This window comes from Glycine max, chromosome 10 (genome assembly GCF_000004515.6).
Source record: "Glycine max cultivar Williams 82 chromosome 10, Glycine_max_v4.0, whole genome shotgun sequence".
Taxonomy (NCBI): domain Eukaryota; kingdom Viridiplantae; phylum Streptophyta; class Magnoliopsida; order Fabales; family Fabaceae; genus Glycine; species Glycine max.
Genome location: NC_038246.2, coordinates 9,563,177 through 9,582,092, shown reverse-complemented (window position 1 = coordinate 9,582,092; position 18,916 = coordinate 9,563,177). Strand labels below are relative to the sequence as shown.

Here is an 18,916-nt window from a genome sequence, read left to right as displayed (position 1 = left end):
CCTCTAATGTACTTATGTGATTCATGATCACTATGAATGACAAATTCCTTGGACACAAGGTAATGTTCCCAAGTTTGGAGGGCTCTTATAAAGGCATAAAGCTCTTTATCATAGGTGGGGTAGTTAAGGGTGGAACCATGAAGTTTTTCAATAAAATAAGCAATAGGGTGCCCACCTTGCAACAATACAGCTTCCACACCCACTCTAGAGGCATCACATTCTAGCTCAAAAGTTTTAGAAAAATCAGGAAGAGCTAGAATAGGTGCCTTGGTGAGCTTTTCTTTGAGCAAAGCAAAAGCTTGCTCTTGTTTTTCACCCCAAGTGAATGCCACATTCTTCTTCACCAGCTCATTGAGAGGTGAGGCAAGTGTAGAGAAATTAGGAACAAATCTTCTGTAGAAGCTTGTTAACCCATGGAAGCTCCTAATATATCCAACACTTTTTGGGGTGGGCCATTCTTGGATGGCCTTGATTTTCTCAGGGTCCACTTGGACCCCATTTCTACCAACTACAAATCCTAAGAAAACTATATTATCTACACAAAAGGTACACTTCTCTATATTGGCATAAAGGGTGTTTTTCCTAAGAGTTAAAAGAACTTGCCTTAGATGTCCTAAGTGATCTAGGCTCCTACTGTATACTAAAATATCATCAAAATAAACAACTAAAAATATACCAATGAAATCCCTTAAGACATGATGCATAAGCCTCATATAAGTGCTTGGTGCATTAGTGAGCCCAAAAGGCATCACTAGCCATTCATACAAACCAAACTTGGTCTTGAAAGTGGTTTTCCACTCATCACCCTCTTTCATTTTGATTTGGTGATAACCACTTTTAAGATCAATTTTTGAAAAGATGTTGGCACCATGAAACTCATCAAGCAAATCATCAAGTCTAGGAATGAGTGCCTATACTTTACAATAATGTTGTTAATGGCCCTGCAAATCTGTACACATTCTCCACTTACCATCCTTTTTGGGCACCAACAACACTGGCACAACACAAATAGGCTGGTCTATTAGGAAGCCTTGCTCCTGGGACTAGGTCTATTTGGTGTTCTATTCCCCTAAGAGGAGGTAGCCTAGGGGGTATCTCTTTGGGAAATATATCACCAAATTCATGTAAGAGTTCTTGGACCTTTAGTGGTAAGGTCTCAAATGTAGGAATTGTAGTAGTGCTAAGGGAGGTTTCCCTTGATAGGAGAAGGTAGAAGGATTGTTTAAGATGGAGTGCTCTTTTGATATCACATTTTGTTACAAAATGATTTTCCTTCTTAACAATCTTCTTGGAGGAATCTTTTTCCTCTTTTTCCTTCCCCTTGGCCTTTAAAGACAAGGCCTTACTATCCTTCTTTTTCTTTTGTTTTTCTAGTTTTTCTTCCTCAACCTTCTTATTTTTCATAGTTAGTTGATCTTTGGCCACCTGTGAAGGTGTTTGAGGATGCAACACAAACTTTGTTCCAAGGTGGGTGAGGGTTATCTCATTAGTTAGGCCATTATAGATGATTTTCCTATCATATTGCCATTGCCTACCTAAGATAAGGTGTTCTGCCTCCATAGGAACTACATCACAAATCACTTTATCCTTATATGTTCCAATGGAGAAGGGCACTTTCACTTGTTGATTAACTATCATCTCCCCTTGTTCATTGAGCCATTGAAGTTTGTAAGGCTTTGGATGGGGAGTGATAGCAAGGCTCAACTTAGAGACTAATCTTGTGTTGCAACAATTGCAACATGAACCACTATCTATAATGAGAGAGCATGTGTGATAAAAATTTTTACACCTTGTGTGAAAAATATTCTCTCTTTGAGATTGGGTCAAGTCACAAGATTGGCCTCCTAGAAGCCTTCTGACCATTAAAAGGTCTCCTTCTTCTTGGGGGTAGATTTCTTCACTAGATTCTTCCCCTTTTGCTTCTCCACTTTCACTAGAGGAAGGTGAAGTGGTAGCCTCATCTTGGCTACTATAAATGTTTTGACCCCTCATAATCATGGTTTTCTTGGTGGGGCATTGAGAAGCAATGTGTCCTTTTCCAAGACATTTAAAACACTTCATAGAGCTAGTCTTCTCTTGCATACTAGCCTTAGAGGGTTGCTTTTTCTATTGTCTTCCCCTTATCATCTTTGGGCTTAGAAGGTGCAACCCCTAAGATGCCTTGACCTTGATCTTTCTTTGGATGAGAGTGAGAGCCATAAGATTTTGAAGTAGGCTTCCTTTTAAGTTGTTGCTCTACCCTTATGCAAAGTTGGACTAGGTCATTTAGGTCCCTATAGGGAAGGAGCTCAACCTTGTCCCTTACTTCCATATTAAGTCCACTAATAAACCTAGCAATACTTGTTCTTTCCTCCTCCATAAGCCCAACTCTCAAAAGGAGTAGTTTCATTTGTTGCCTATACTCTTCAACACTCATACTCCCTTGTCTAAGCCTTTGGAGCTTGTCCATAAGCTCCCTTTCATAGTAGGAGGAGATGTGCCTCTTCCTAAGGGCACTTTTCAAGTCATTCCAATACTTTACTGGAGGATCCCCATGAATTCTTCTTTCCCTAACTAGGGAAGTCCACCAATAGAGGGTATACCCTTGGAAGCTAAGGGTAGCCAAAGGAACCTTCCTTTCGTCACTTGTATGATGACAAGTAAAGAGTTGCTTAACCTTCATTTTCTAATCTAAATAAGCCTCTACATTGTCCTTCCCATGGAAGTATGGGAGGTTAATGTTAACCTCTTAAGGCTTTCTTTCATTTTCTCTCCTATGGGAGTGAAGTCTAGGATGTGACCTATGCCCTCCTTTATAATAGTCACTAAGTTCTTCACTTAGGCTCTTGCATAAGTCATGACTACTATAGGAGACATGTTTTTCTTTTCTTAACTCTTTTAGTATTTTCTTTCTTTCTTCTTCCCTTATTTGTTCCCTCTCATCTTAACTTATTTCTACCCTTTCTTTTCCTTTTTCTTTTCTTTCTAGTTTTTCTTTCCATAACTTGAGGGAACTCAACTCATCTAATATTCTAGATATAGGGTCCTTATGACTAGTACCCTCACCATTAACACTAGATGAAGGATGACTCATGTTGGTTCCTAAGTTGTGGTTCTTTCTTGTTGGGGGTTTGAAAAAGGTAAAAGCTAGGGTTCAAAAGAACTCAAGATAAGCGTAATAAGCAAGAAGAAAGTATGATGCAATAACAAGATAAACTAGGCGTGACTAGTAAAGTAAATAAGCTATGAAGGTAAGTAGGAAATTAAAGTGCAAGAAATGTAAACTAGGTGGATCCTAAGAGTGTTCGGATGACCATATTTAAGGTTCCCAACAAACACTCACTATCCTAATGGAAAATTGCCTAACATTATTACACACAATGGAAGTAGGGTGACCTATTGGAGGCTCCCAACTTACTTCCAATGAAAGACCTTTTTTGTTACAAAATTTGAAAGCAATGAAGGTAAACATACAAGTGTCCAATTACAAGTAAATTGCCAATTACAAAAAAAAAAGTTCTCAATTTTGGTGGCTGTTCTCTCTTTGGTGTTTCACTCAATTTGGAGTGCTTCTTAGTCCAATAGCTCTTAAGGTGGTTGGCCCCTTGCTTCTTGACTCAATTCTTTAATGGATGACACCAGTACTTCTTTCCAATTCCCTATATGGCAACTCACAAACAAGGAAACAAAGAGACAAGAAATAACCAAAGACCAAAAATAAAATGAAAGCTATACCAATACAGTTTTTAACAAGACAAATTTTCAAGGATTATTCAACAATTAAAGCAATGAAAAGCACATAAAAGCAAGCTAGGACTCAAAGAGAAACCTAGATTGGCTCTAGAGTAGAGTAAAAAAAAAACTAAAAAAAGACTCATGAAACCTCTAGTTTTGGCACTAGTTTTCACACTACTTTTCAATTGAAATTCTCATAACTAATATTGGTCTAAAATAGGTACTAACTATAGAACAAATTTTGAGTTAAAACAACAAGCACACTTCCCTTTAACTTTTTTTTTTTTGCTTTTTCCTAGACACTGATTTTCCTGCCAACTTGTATGATTTTTCTTATTTTTCTCCTTTTATCCAAATCACTTGATTCTTTTTTTCTATTTTTTTTTCAGATGTCTAGAAAATTCAGTAAAAATTTCATCTCAAAATGTGCAGTGACCAATTCCCAATAATTTTCACAAGTTCGTATGTTCAAGCTGCCAGCACCAGCGATTTCAGACTTCAAATTTTTTAAGCATGGTATATTGATTGCTTTAGGTTTACTTTCAACTTTCCTAACTAGGCCTGTTTATCAAAGTTTTAGGAGTTCAAAATTCACTTAGGATCAAAATTTCAGCCAACAATTCAATCACCAAAACTCAAATTCACAATAGACATAATCATAAGGAAACCCAAAAGTTAAAGAAAAGGTTCACAATCAAAGATTCTCTAAGAATTATTCATGAACATGTTAAGGACTAAGTAACATGCAAGATTTGAATCAACACAAATAATAGGCTAAACAAAAATTTTCATACACTCATGAACAAATGAGTTAGACAAAGAAAAAAGAAAATAACATTCAGCACAACATAAGGAATCTTATGTGACAAGTTTCATGACTAGACATGACTTCTATGACAAAACTACAATGAGTGAACATGTCACTCTAAATTTTTGAGGTTTTCTTCTACTTTAATGTTTTTGTAAGAATTTTATGGGTTAGGTTTCAACCACAAAAATAGCAAAACAAAACTCAAAGGAACCTAAACTCAACACAATTCATGGTTCAAGAACAAGAACAAGAACAAGAACAAGAAATTTGAACCATAGAAAATCAAATCTAGCTTCTATAGCAAGTTTAATCGGTGGAAATTCTAAAGAATCATGTTAACAACATTCAACACAAGACATGTAAGGAAATACATGGAGAAAAAAATGAAGAAATAACAATGGAGGAGAAGGTAAAGCTGAAAATTAATGCAGGTTTAAGGAGCACCTACTTGAAGTTCTTGTGCTCTGATACCACTTGATGGAAGTTTGCTTGAGAAGCTTCTTTGAAGGCTGGATCTTTGAGCTTCAATGAGGTCTTTCAATGGTGATTTTCAGCCATGGAGTTGCAGCGGAAGATAAAGGAGAAAAGTGAGAGGAGATGCCATCCATTAAAGAATAAGCCATGGAAGGAGAAGCTTCACTACCAAGAGAGTGCCTTGGATAAGAAGCTTAGAGAGGAAGCTTCAATGGAGGAAGAGAATGAGAGAGAGAGAGAGAGAGAGAGAGAGAGAAAGTGGCATGGAAAATTGAAGGAAGAAAGGGAGAGAAGTTCAACTTTGAAATGTGTCTCACAAGTTTCTCATTCATCAAAAGTTACCACAAGTGTTACACATACTTCTATTTATAGCCTAGGTAGCTTCCTTGAGAAGCTAATGTTACACCCTTCCAATAGCTAAGCTCACCCCCCATGCCAAAATACTTGAAGGAATAAAGCTTCCTTGGGAAGCAAGTGTTGCACACACCCATGAGAACACACACCCCTCCAATAGCTAAGCTCATCCCCATGAGAACACACACCCCTCCAATAGCTAAGCTCATCCCCCCCCCCCCCTAAAATACATAAAAATACAAAAAGAAAATCCTTACTACAAAGACTACTCAAAATTCCTTGAAATACATGGTTAAAACCCTATACTACTAGGGTACCCTTAACTTGTAGGGTAGGGTGCCCTTAATTTGTAGGGTACTTTACAAACTTAAAATGGCCAAAATACAAGGCCCAAAAGAAGAAAAACCTATTCTAAAATTTACAAAGAAAAATGGACCTAACCTTGGCCCGTGGGCTCAGAAATCTACCCTGAGGTCCATGAGAACCCTAGGGCCTTCTTCAACAGCTCTAGCCAAATCCTCTTGGAGCCTCTTGCTCATGACTCTAGTGACTGGTCCCTTCATAGGGAGGATTTCATCACAAGTAGTTACCATGCTCTCGGTGGGACTCATTTGCTTAAGCCAGAGTCCATTCTCCTCACATGTTCTTCTGGTGAAGAAGAAGGATGGCATATGGCGTTGTTGCATGGATTATCAGGCTCTAAATTCCATCACAGTGAAGGACAGATTCCCAATGCCCACCATTGATGAACTCTTAGATGAGCTCGGCCAAGCGTGTTGGTTTTCTAAACTCGACCTCCACCAGGGATTCCAATAAATATGCATTGCCGAGGAAGACATTCCTAAGACCGCGTTTCGCACACACCAGGGGCACTATGAATTTTGCATCATGCCATCCATATTTCGGGCAACCATGAACGAACTACTGAAACCTTTTCTCCACAAATTCACTGTGGTATTCTTCGACGACATACTAGTCTATAGCCCCTCTTTGCCCTTCCATTTTGGACATTTGGAAGCAGTGCTGACCACCTTCTCTAATGGGGAGTTCTACCTTTGTCGTTCCAAGTGCTTGTTCGCTAGGAGCTAGCTTCAATACCTTGTTCACATAGTATCTGCCAAGGGAGTGGTCCCTGATACAGAGAAAGTTCAGATAATGGTTGCCTGATTGTAGCCCTATTCCGCAACTGATATGCACGGGTTTCTTGGCCTAATATGCTTCTATCGAGGCTTCATCAAGGGATATGCTTCAATCGTAGGTCCCCTAATAAACTTGCTTTGCAAGGATCAGTTTCATTGGAACCTAGAGGCTCATGCTGCATTTGAGCACCTGAAAAAGTTGATGACACAGGCTCTAGTACTAGCTTCGCCAGACTTCACCATCCCTATTATATTGGAAACAAATGCTTCTGGGTCCGCCATGGGAGTTGTGCTCCTTTCGAATACTCACCCCGTCGCCTTCAACAACAAATTGTTTTGCCTTAGACTACAAAATGCCTCTTCCACTTATGTCTAAGAATTACATGCCATCACGACGACAGTCCGGAAGTGGCGCCACTACTTGCTTGGCAATCACTTCATCATTCGAACGGATCATAAGAGTTTGAAAGATCTGATGGACTAGTTTATCCAGACCCCAGAACAACAAATCTATCTATCGAAGCTCCTTGGATACGATTATACGATTGACTACAAATCAGGGGCAAGCAATGTGGTAGCAAATGCCTTATCCCGCATCGGTCAGTCTTTGGAGGGAAGCCTCTTTTCTTTGTCACTTCCCAACTTCGTCTTCATTGAACAACTCAAAAAATCCCTTCCATCGTTTGCCATTTACTCTACTTTTTTGCAGAACATCAACCAGCACCTTGAGGACCACAATGGCTTCACAGTGGATTGCGACCTCATTTTCTTCAACAAGAAGATTTGGCTTCCCCCTGATAGCCCATTCATCGAGCTCCTCTTGAAGGAATTTCATACCACCCTTCTCGGAGGGCATGCGGGATTTTCCAAAACCCTTCATTAGATTCAAGCAAATTTTTTCTGGTCCAACATGCGTCGGGACATACGCGATTTTATTTCCAAATGTCCCACCTGTCAACAGACCAAATACGAGACGAAAAAGTTGACGGGTCTCCTTCAGACTTTACCCATCCCAACAACACCATGGGAGGACCTCTCACTGGATTTTATTACTTGTCTTCCCAAATCTCAGGGCTATTCTACTATCTTAGTGGTTGTTGATCGTTTCTCAAAAGGAACCCATTTCGGTGCCCTACCTCCTTGCCACACTGCCTACTCAGTCTCCCTGCTCTTCTTCGATATGGTATGTAAACTCCATGGTTTTCCCCAGAGCTTGGTCTCTGATCATCGTGACATTTCTTACTCTATTGGCGACTGGGTTTATGTTAGGCTCTGGCTATACCGCCAAACTTCACTTGCATCCACTTACAACAAGTTGTCAAAGCGCTATTTTGGTTCTTTTCAGGTTATAGAGCAAATTGGTGTCATGGCTTATTGTTTGAAATTACCTGAATCATCCAAGATTCTCCCCATGTTTCACATGTCCCTGTTGAAGCCTCACCATGGTCCTACACCAACCAACTCGAGTTTCTTGCTTAATACCGTCAAGGACAAAACACATGTTGTCCAACCCCTGACCGTGTTGGACTAGAAGTGGAACACCGATACATCTCCTCCCTCAAGATTGGTGTTGGTCCAGTGGGAGGGATTATCCCCCGAAGAATCTACTTAGGAAACTTAGAGGAACTACAGAAAGCATATGCCCTTGAGGACAAGGACATTTTTCGTGAAGGGGGTGTTGATAGCAATAACAAGGATACTGGGAGTAACAGACCCAAAAAGATAAGCAATAGGCCAACTTACCTTACTGACTTCGTGTGATGCATAGGCCTTGTAGTGTTGTTAGCCACTCCACTTTGCCTGTAGTTTGTAGGAGTTTGTTACAACCACCTAGAGATTATTACCAAAAATTAGATAATTCCATTTCAGCACTAACTGACCATTGATGGGTAGTTACTATCGAATACAATCATCTATAAATGTAGCTTTGATAATGAATAAAGGAAGATAAATTACTTATCTTATAATTGTTAGTGTCCTTTAGCTTAGTTTACGCTATCACTACATGTGTCATCCTTGTTGATGATTATTTTTTAGCACTTGAACCGCATGTGATTTTATGACCATGGAGTTTTCCATTTCATCAAGGGTTAGAAGCCATGTTAGAGAATCTAGTATTTGGTCATTGTCCTTTAGGAGTAGTGCACACTGCAAGAAAAACAAAAAAAAAAAATTAACCATGAATAGTTTATATGTAATTTTTAAAAAAAAAATCACGACTAAACTTTTTATGACCTAGGTACAAGCTTATAAACAACTAATTAAGGACTACTATGGTATTTGTCACTACAATAATAATCACATCAACTGTATTTGTCTGTAATTTTTCACAATATCAAGCAACACAATAAAATTGCAAGAGGAAGTCATATGTAATTTCAAATAAAAAACCAAGAGTAAACTTGTCTAGACCCTAGGTATAAGGTTTTAAACACATAATATCATGTTTTTAGAGTTTTCATGCCTACATCACGATCGCAATTTCAATTGCATCAACTGCATTTATTAGCAATAACTTGCGATATTAAGCAACACAACAAAATCATCTATGACCATAATTTAAAACTGTGGTTCATCATTTGTGATAAGTTAGAAAAAGAAATTTCCAACACAAAATTTAGTCACTAATTATTTGATTTTTTGGTTGTGTGAGACTCACTTCCTCCCTGGGGATCTTGGCAAATTGCAATATGCTAAGAGCTTCTTCGATACCCTTTTGGATTTGACCCTTTTCATAACAATTCACAACAAACATGATCATGGCCCTTGGCACCCCGGCCTCTAGCAAGCACTTTTTGTTCTTCTCACTTTCCGCGACAAGAAGCTCCAATTGCAAGAGGCTTTTAGGGTCATTAAGGTCTTTGAGGATTTAAGGACTTGGAATTTGTCCAGTGGAGGTTGTGGGGTTGGAATCCGAATGATGCCAAATGAAGCATTTTGGGTGCACCAAGCTTGGATCAATCGTCAATGGATGTGGTTAGGGGTTAGGTCAAAGTCTCTAGGGAGGGCTTGGTTGGACACGGGGCATGTGGTGTTCTTGTTGATGAATAGCCATTGCTCTGTGCTTTCTCGATCATATGTCATGCCTGTTATGGTCGTGACGGGGTCCTTCATGATTTGGAGGGATATTGGGCATATGAAGTATTGAGGAATTTCAATTTTATCCATGTGAAAAAAAATGGAAACCAAATAATGGAGTACTCACTACTAGAAAAAGTATTTTCTATGACAGCGAAACGACAACGGTTCATCAAAAACCGTCTTAGTATATAAGGCGGTGGCAATTTCGTAAATAGGGATTTTTCGACGAAGACGGTTTTATGAAAACTGTCTTAGAAGGCTTTCATTTTAAGACGGTTTTTAATATTTCTCTTTTTTTAATATCTAGCTCCCACTATTCTCTAGCGCTTTCTATTCTTACTCTCCTCACTCTCACTCCCCCTCTAGGGTTCCCAAGCTGTCGCGAGAGGGACCAAGGCCACCTTGCCGTCAACGCCTCCAAGACCAGATCTATCGAGATGACGTGCTCGTGCTAAGCTTGCACTATGCCGCGAGATCTTCCAAGATCCTGTAACTTTCATTTCTTTCTCACACACACTTTCTCTCTCATAGGGTTTCAATTTTTTTTTCTGTTCGCTTATGTGTTTCGTTTTGGTTATTGTGACAGGTTTCAAATGATTTTCTGGGAGTGATGAGAAGAAGGAAAGGAGATCTGAAAATAAGAGTGGGAAAAAACCTGTAAGAAGAAAACACCAAAATGTTTTTTTTCGACCAGGAAAAGATCCGAAAATGAATTTGATTCCTAAAGTTAATTTCTTTTCGACAATCAAAAAGTTTCCAGCTTGTTGGGTGTTGCCATGGCCGATGCTCTTGTTGATTTCGGCAGCCATGCTTCGCAACCTTGCTGACAAGCTCTATGAGAAGCATAAAAATGCTGCTCTTGATGTTTGTCCTCTGCCCTTTTTCATTTTGTTTTTGCAATTCACTCAATTTTGGGTTTTAGGGTTTTTGGTCTTTGATTATTGGTGTATGTAGATTGAGGGGATAGTGAAGCAGCTAGCTACTGCTGGGGATCATGATAAAATAACGGCTGTGATCAATTTGTTGACTACAGAATTTACTTATTGACCACAAGCCAACCATCGGAAGGTATTTTAAAAAAAAAAAAAAATTGGCTTCAATATATTGGAATGCTTTGGCTATTTTATGTTTCACTAATTATTTCTACCTCATTGCTGATATTTCCTGAAGGGAAGTAATACTTTTAAACGTTTATGCTTGCAGTCAGATTAAAACTCGAGAAATTGTTGCTCTGAAGAAAATACGAATGGACAATGAGAGAGAAAGGGTATGTCTTTGACCTTGTTGAATGTTTCATGATATATATATATATATATATATATATATATATATATATATATATATATTGGAAGCATAACTCATAAGTTAATGCTCCTGGTTTGATACTTCATCTGTGATAGCCTTTGTGTGTCTTCGCTTCATTTTCAAACATTTAATTGTGCATTTCAGTTTATCAAAATCTGAAGTTACAGTAGCTGTATGTTGCCATTTCTATTTTTACAATCTTTTTTTCTCGATTATAGTGAGATAATGTTACAAATTTAGTAAGTGAAAAGCCTCTGTTCTTGTTATTTTTTTGTAACTTTTCTCATTTGAAAAGCTTATGTTTCTTCTGACCAGAACCTACACAGCAAGTATCTAACACGTGCCAATCTGTATTTTTTCTCATATGAATAAAAATATTCCTTCAAATTGATGAGTTGTCTTTACATCCATGTGTCACAAACTCATTCTACCAAGTGTTAGCCACAAAACTATGATGCCAAACTTAACCAACCCTCAACCTTTTCCTCGTGCAACTTTTTCCAGCTAGAAACTAGAATAGAAACCCAACAGAATATTTAAGAGTGATGAATCAATTCATTACACTCTCTCTATATATTTTTAACACACTTTCTTTATATATTTTAATATAGGTGAAGGTAATGCATGTTATCTTTGTAATTATTGATGCCAGAATAATTAAATAACATTTTTTGAGCTGTGTAGAGCACCAGCTGAGGTGAACTGGCCTGGTGTTTCTAAGACTCCTTGGTATAATCAATTTAAGCCAACAAGACCAATGAAAAGACGTCTCCGGGAAGTTTTCAGACAGTAAGTGTTGGAGTATGAGTATAAATTCTACATGCTTTTTACCCACCCTCATCGTCAAAAATTTAAAATAAGACAATAATTATATGTTGCATACACATTTAATATTTGTGCCTGTTCAATCTGAATAGATTTTCTCCCTGTGACTGAATTATACTTTTGATCGTTATGCTCTGGAATTGTTGGAGAAGATGCTGACACTTGATGCCGCTCAGTATTATTTTAATTGCTAAATAAATTTCGAGTTAGTTTATTTTGTGTTTCAACTTTCAAATACCTTGTATTCCTCTTTTTCTTACCCTACCCTATCTCTTTTAATTTAATATTGCTAATTATATTATTTATATACTATTTTTATAGTTATCTAACTTATATTGACAAATTGCCTTTTGAGCTTATGACAGAAATGGTATCATCTGGTTTTGGTTTTGAGTGGCTTGTGTTTTGTGATCAAAATGGTGAAAATAAAATATAAAAAAAAACTAAAATGGCGTAGTGCTGCTGGTTTGAGACAACTGAAGAAGTAATATACTTATGCATGTTGCTACCTCCAATCCATTTTATAATAAACAAATGAATGCATTTTTTTTGTCCTAATTATAAAAAAAATAGACCCATTTTTAGATTGATTAATTGCTAATTTCATTTATACCTTTAATTTAGTGTGAAGTCTATCAATGAGACACTCATTCTGCAAAGTCCAGGATCTGATGCAGATATTATCATCCTCAACCCAAATTCAGGCTTTGAGATAACTGCAAAGTCCCACCACTCCAAACTGGACACAAATGTCTATGAGGGAAGGAGAGGAAAGGTACTGATTTAACTATAATCTGGTCCATCTAAAGATTTAAATTGAATAACTGCTTAGTTACAGCATGAGTACTGCACGTTTTGGTTTAATATGGATTTTTCACCCATATCTCTAAAGTTCCCTAGACTTTTGGCACAATCGTTTGCTTAAGGTGTTTGTTTATTATTTTTTTGGAATTAATTTTTCGCCAGAATGTTCATATCGATAGTTAGTTACAAGTGGTGTATAAAAAAAGTAAGATTTGGGAGCTATATTGAGTTTGCCAAAGTTGAGAAGCGTGTTACAACTACAAGTGGTGGAAGTACAGGAACTGTAAGGTGTGTTTCCTTACTGTGTTTCTATTTGTCTTCCTATTTGTTTGTTATACTTAGCAGAGTAGTATCAATGTCTCAAAGAATTTTATGCGAGAGGATCCCCTTCTTGATGCTAATCCTAGTGAGAAATTTTATGGAGTGAGTATCATGGGAGTTGGGAGATTTTATTTGGTTTATAAATACATATAACTTTGAAAGTTCTTTGTTTAATATAGTTCGTTTACTCTTTTTGACAGGGAGATAACCAATATAGAATGAGTGGACAGGCTTTGGAGTTCAAGCAACTTAACACTCATGCTTGGGAAGCATTTGAGAAAGGCCAGGATATCCACATGCAAGCTGCACCTTCCCAAGCTGAATTGTTGTATAAGAATTTTAAGATAATAAAAGAGAAGCTGAAGTCACAAACAAAAAATGCCATAGTGGAGAAGTATGGAAATGCTGCATCCCAAGAAGAGCTTCCAAAGGAGCTTCTTTTGGGACAAACAGAGAGACAAGTAGAATATGATAGGGCTGGCAGAATTATAGAAGGCCTGGTATTGTTCAATATGAAGTTCATGTTGATTTTCTTTTTATGAATTAAACATTTATTTTCCTTTTTGTTGGTCTTGCATGATCAATTGACTTGTTTGTACAGGAACAAAATGTAATTAATCTGTCCAAATCTTAGGCTCAAGCTTAATTTTAAAAGGTTGAGTTATGTCTTAAGTTCAAATTCTAATAATTAAGTAATTATAATTCTCTGGTTTGGGAGGAATTATTTGATAGTCTTAGAATATCATAATTACGACTAATTTTTATGACACATAATTGTTAAAAATTATTTTTTATAAATTATAAAATTTGGATATAGCTTATAAATTATATAATCATCTATATGCTTCTAATTAAACACTATGATTTCTATTGATCCACACTGTCCAACAAGTAGCATGCCAAAATCAATCTTTTACCTTTTTTCCTTCTAGCACACAACAATAATTTATATGTTCACATCTGGTAGACTTCTTGTGATCTGGTTGTTAATAGCCATTTGATTATTTATGAAGGTAAATGATCTGGTAATTTATATGTTCACATCAATTAGTGTTGCGAAGCATGCAGTTCAATTCCTAATTATCATAAAGATAATCTAATTTTCACTTTCAGCCTATTTTCTTATATGTTTTTGTAATTGCAGGAGTGCACCAATGCAAGATAATTCAGGTAGTTCATTTATAATTTTTTCACCACAGGTAGCACAAATTTATCATTACCTGAATGAAACACAATCCCACACTTGAAGTGCTTCACATCATTAACATAATTAATAATTTCTCTTTTTAAGGTTTCTCTTTTTGATATTTTTATTTTGGTCATGATCATAGTCATAGAATTTATTAAAAAATTTATAAGGGTATTTTTTAAGTTATGATTCTTGATTTCCAATTTTTTTAGCATATCTACCCTTAGAGTTTGTTTTCAGTTCATGTTCAATTAAATCCTAAGTATATATATTATTTGTTTAATGTCATCTTGCATATGTGAATAGTATGGTATCAACTGGTTTGATTACTATATCCTCATGTAGTTTTGATATCATCAGTGCACTACAAGGAAAGAAAAATATGCACATTTTATGCATTGGACATGGTGGAGGACGTTTACCATTGTCTTTGGCAAGTCGAATCCAAGGTGAAATTTGTTCTACTTTATGGTTTTTTCTAGTTTTAACTTTTAAGTGGTAGCTTAAAATATCCAAATTAAAAGTTTTGCTTTTGAGTGGAAAACAAAAAAGAAAACATCCATCATGGAAATATATGATATATCATTGTGTTTCAAGGATCTCCAATCCAAATCCAATCTTGCCAAAGTAGAGAAATTGAATTCATAATCTCAACGTCAGTCCAAGGATTTCCCAAAGAAGGAGCTGAGGCAGAGCCCAAGTTGTATGTCTTCTCATACTGTTCTCCCATTTCCCTCTTACTATAAAGCCAACCGATGAGATCCTGAAAGCCATTTTGTGTTCACTGCTTTTACAAGGACACTAAGGATCCTGCTTATTGGTCAAAGGTATGCTTGTATAATATTGCCAAATTGGCAAAGGAACTTCCCATGTAGTATTTAGGGCTACTATGGATCACAACTTACCAGAAATGAGAGCATTGAAGAACTCATCATTATCTTCCAGCTCCTTTGTAGATTTTCCTTTGAACTGCTCCAAGTGGCCTACTACTTCAGACTCCAAATAAACCTTGATTGAATAGAATTTCACATGGATGAAGTGGATCTCTATGTCGGTGATTCCTGGTCAAACAAGAAAATTAAGTTGTGTTAACTTGTTACTATTGGAATTTTAGAGGATCCTTATAAAATATTAATATAACCACCATACCACATTACATTAGATTATCAAGAAGAGTTTTAGGAATACCTAGATCCATAATGATTGATCAAACAAACATAGCAAAATCTGAATCCGTAGGTGATTTCTGATCTATGTACTCTTCTTAAGATCTGTTACGGAACGGATAACCGGCTACAGCGTAATCGGTGGCTTCATGGTTCTTCCTCAACCGGAATTTCTTTATTCCTTGATAAGACCTTCATAACTCTTCAGATGGGGAGAAAAGAAACTATATGTGATGGCTCAGTATATTGGGGATCATAGTCTTTTGATAGCGTATTAATCTAATAGGGTTCTCATTATCCCCTAATGGGTCAACACTGACATTTGCTCATTTAAGTCCATATCCTCTAATTTAGTTGTCTAACGAACTCACTTAATTTGATCACATAAAATAAAACCTACTAATGATAAATAGCTAATATAATTATATTATAATATTAGTCCGCATTAAGTATTGGAATAGAAAATTCCAACAATCTCCCACTTGGGCTACATATTGTAACAATTATATCAAAAATCCTTAAGCACATATTTGTATGTTATTTACCTTTAGACTTCTAACTTAACAACCTGGTCCATCTCATATATCAATAATGGAATCATTGCGGTTTTCGTCACTACAACAAATGTAACTAGACCCTAATGACCACCACATCAGTACACTTAATGACATAGGTCAATATGAATAAGTAGCATGGAAATTACATGCAATGTGCTCTTAGTCATGCCTATTTCCAACTGGTCCAAACTTTATTCTTTATAGAGATCTATCCGAACACAACATAAATATTACAAACAAAACAAGCTGATAATGAAATGATAAACTTCAACTTTATTTTTGCAGAAAATCCAAACAAAAAAATATTTGTAAACTATATGATATAGAACATAAGTAAGACTCCCAATAAACTAAGGTACTATCAGGGATTACACCTATATGAGCAGTATGCTCATGAAAAACTTTAAGTGTCATACCTTTAGTAAGTGGATCTGCTAGCATGGAATGAGTCTCTATATGTTCTATACAAATCTGTATTTTCTGAATTATTTATTTAACCATCAAATACTTTATGTCAACAAACTTTTACTTGGTTGAATCCTTAATAATACCGCTGAGATATTGTCCCAATAAACACCCGATGTCTACTTAATGTTGGTGACAACAGGCACGCTAGTTACAATAATTTAGTAATCATAAATTTTAGTATGATGTCTCATAGCAAAATATTAACTCTACCAACACGGTTAAATATGGATCCTTATGTGGAGTGATTACTATTAAGATATTCCAAAAAAATCGAAGTCAGAATACTCAATGATCTCTAAACTTCTAGACTTTCAATATGAAAACATGTAATTTCTTGTTCTCTTCAATTAACGCATAATGCACTTTATTACTTTCTAGTATTGTATACCAAGATTACTCATATATAACCTTAGGACTCCCTTTTCAAACCCTAAATTTTATACATGCAGGTTTGTGATTCACATAATATGAGTAATTTAGATCATAGTAGTAACAACAACAACAATTAGAGAAGAGAACAATAAACATACAATGCACAAATAATCTTTATGGTAAATTTCAAGATCCAAACAAGATAACTAGCGCACCATTAATTCTCAATCTTTGGATTGAAAAAGACTAATTGCAAGCGGTACTCTTAACGCATTGATCAAACATTAGTGATAAGTCCTGTCAAACAAAGGTTGTCTTTGGATACTCCATTTCTCACATGGAAAACTTATATGATGATTACTCCAGTCAAATAATGATTGTCTTTGAAAATTTCATTATTCACATGGAAAATCATACTATTTATAATCATCACATGTTTATCATTGCAAGCATGTAATTATTGTGCCAAATTGTGCCTTCCTTTGGGCCGAGCACAATTCACATGAATAATTTCATGCAACATTCATGTAAATTCAATCAAATCAACTTACGCAATAGAGGTTACATTGGCAACATGTTGTTTCAATCAATTTATCCAAAAAATACAAGACAATTTAATATAATAAATAGGAGGTCTTAAAATTACACAACTTTCACATATAATTTAGTTATATAAAAATATACATAAAAGAACATGCAAATATTTTACGAAACAGACCCATGATAAGATACCCAACACAACATTAATTCCTAGAGAAATTAATTGTAATTGGTAATTTCAATGCAATGATCAAATATTGATAATAAATTCTATCAAATAATAGTCTTTCTTTGAATCGACTATTATTCACATGAAAACATCTTATAATTGTCACACATTTATCATCACACATACAAAATATTATTTGGCCAAATTGTGTCTTCCTTTGGGCCAAACACAATTCGTATAAATAATTTTATACAAAAATCTATGTAATTTTAATCAAATCAATTTTCACAATAGAGATTACTTTGACAATATATCATGTCAATCAATTTAATTAAAAAATCACTAGATATGCATATAAATGGGAATGATCTGTTACTGTTAAATTAACATCAATCATGATAGCAAAAAAATATAAAACATTAATTACGATAAGTAAATATCATATCCTTAAATTATATTTAATGCTATCATTGATTTATACTTAAAATACCCCAAGTAAATATTGCATAATTCTTTTGTTTCTTTTGTTGAGAGCACTCTTAGTTCTCCTTTTTTTTTTTATTATGAGAGGTCAAGCTTAAATGAGTACTTTCATATTTGTCTTTTTGCAGCCTCTCATCCTTTTGCACACAATGAGATATAAGCTCATTGATGGACCATTTGTCCTTCTGAGTGTTATAACTCACTTTGAATTGCCCAAAGTGTGTAGGAAGTGAGATCAAAACTAAATGCATGAGCAGGTCTTCACCAAGCTCTAGCTTAAATGCTTTCAGTTTTGATGACTAGACATTTTCATTTTTATTATGTACTCCCTTATATAAATTTCCCCCTCCCCTTTTTTTTAACAAATAAAAAAAAAACAAAAATTGCATGCGCAAAAAACTTCCTTATATATATTATGAACAATAGCCATGAAGAGAAGTCATTCACAAATCCAAACAACGATGCCAAAAAAACAAAATACACCTAAATTTGAATCAAATATACAATTTACCAACAATTAATGTGTTGTTCCAAAAAAAATTGGGTTCATATAACCAAAGCAATCCAAGTATAATTGGAATCAAATAACTTTAAATCCCAATAATCTAAGAGTAATGACGGCTCTGATACCACTTGTTGATATTTTAGGGGATCCTTATAAAATATTAATATAACCACCAAGAACACATTACGTTAGATTATCAAGAAGAGTTTTAGGAATACCTGGATCCATAATGATTTATCAAACAAACGCAGAGAAATCTGAATTCGTAGGTGATTTCTGATCTATGTACTCTTCTTAGGATCTGTTATGAAACAGATAACCAGCTAACAACGTAACCGGTGGCTTCATGGTTCTTCCTCAATGGAACCTCTTTATTCATTAATAAGACCTTCACAAATTTTCAGATGGGGAGAAGAGAAACTATATGTGACGGCTTGGTATATTGGGGACCATAGCCTTCTTATAGCGTATTAACCTAATTGGGTTCTCATTATCCCCTAATGGGCCAACACTAGCATCTGATCATTTAAGTCCATATCCTCTGATTTAGTTGTCCAACAGGCTCACTTAATTTGATCACATAAAATAAAATCCACTGATGATAAATAGCTAATATAATTGTCTTATAATATTAGCCCA

General features: G+C 35.7%; 1 protein-coding gene across 4 annotated transcripts; it reads left to right on the top strand.

The window, feature by feature from the left end:
• The first annotated feature begins 9,894 nt into the window (after positions 1-9,894).
• LOC102664726 (uncharacterized) lies at positions 9,895-13,520 on the top strand. Of its 4 annotated transcripts, none has more exons than XR_005886802.1 (7): positions 9,895-10,062; positions 10,160-10,641; positions 10,777-10,840; positions 11,563-11,667; positions 12,369-12,478; positions 12,670-12,795; positions 13,029-13,518. XR_005886802.1 is itself a non-coding variant. In XM_041006055.1 (7 exons), exons 4-7 carry the CDS (start codon positions 10,827-10,829, stop codon positions 13,368-13,370), a joined length of 612 nt encoding a protein of 203 aa, XP_040861989.1. In that variant the 5' UTR covers positions 9,895-10,062; positions 10,160-10,437; positions 10,528-10,641; positions 10,777-10,826; the 3' UTR covers positions 13,371-13,520. The 4 variants fall into 4 exon arrangements, 2 of the variants coding, with proteins under 2 accessions (XP_040861989.1, XP_040861988.1); XR_005886801.1 differs by having other exon boundaries at positions 12,328-12,478; positions 13,029-13,517; XM_041006055.1 differs by lacking the exon at positions 12,670-12,795 and having other exon boundaries at positions 10,160-10,437; positions 10,528-10,641; positions 12,328-12,478; positions 13,029-13,520.
• Positions 13,521-18,916: the final 5,396 nt, after the last annotated feature.

Excerpts from the sequence above, each read along its gene's own strand:
- LOC102664726 (XM_041006055.1), top strand. Across the intron at positions 11,668-12,327 it reads CTCCGGGAAGTTTTCAGACA|TGTGAAGTCTATCAATGAGA; the intron begins GTAAGTGTTGGA and ends CCTTTAATTTAG. Across the intron at positions 12,479-13,028 it reads ATGAGGGAAGGAGAGGAAAG|GGAGATAACCAATATAGAAT; the intron begins GTACTGATTTAA and ends TCTTTTTGACAG.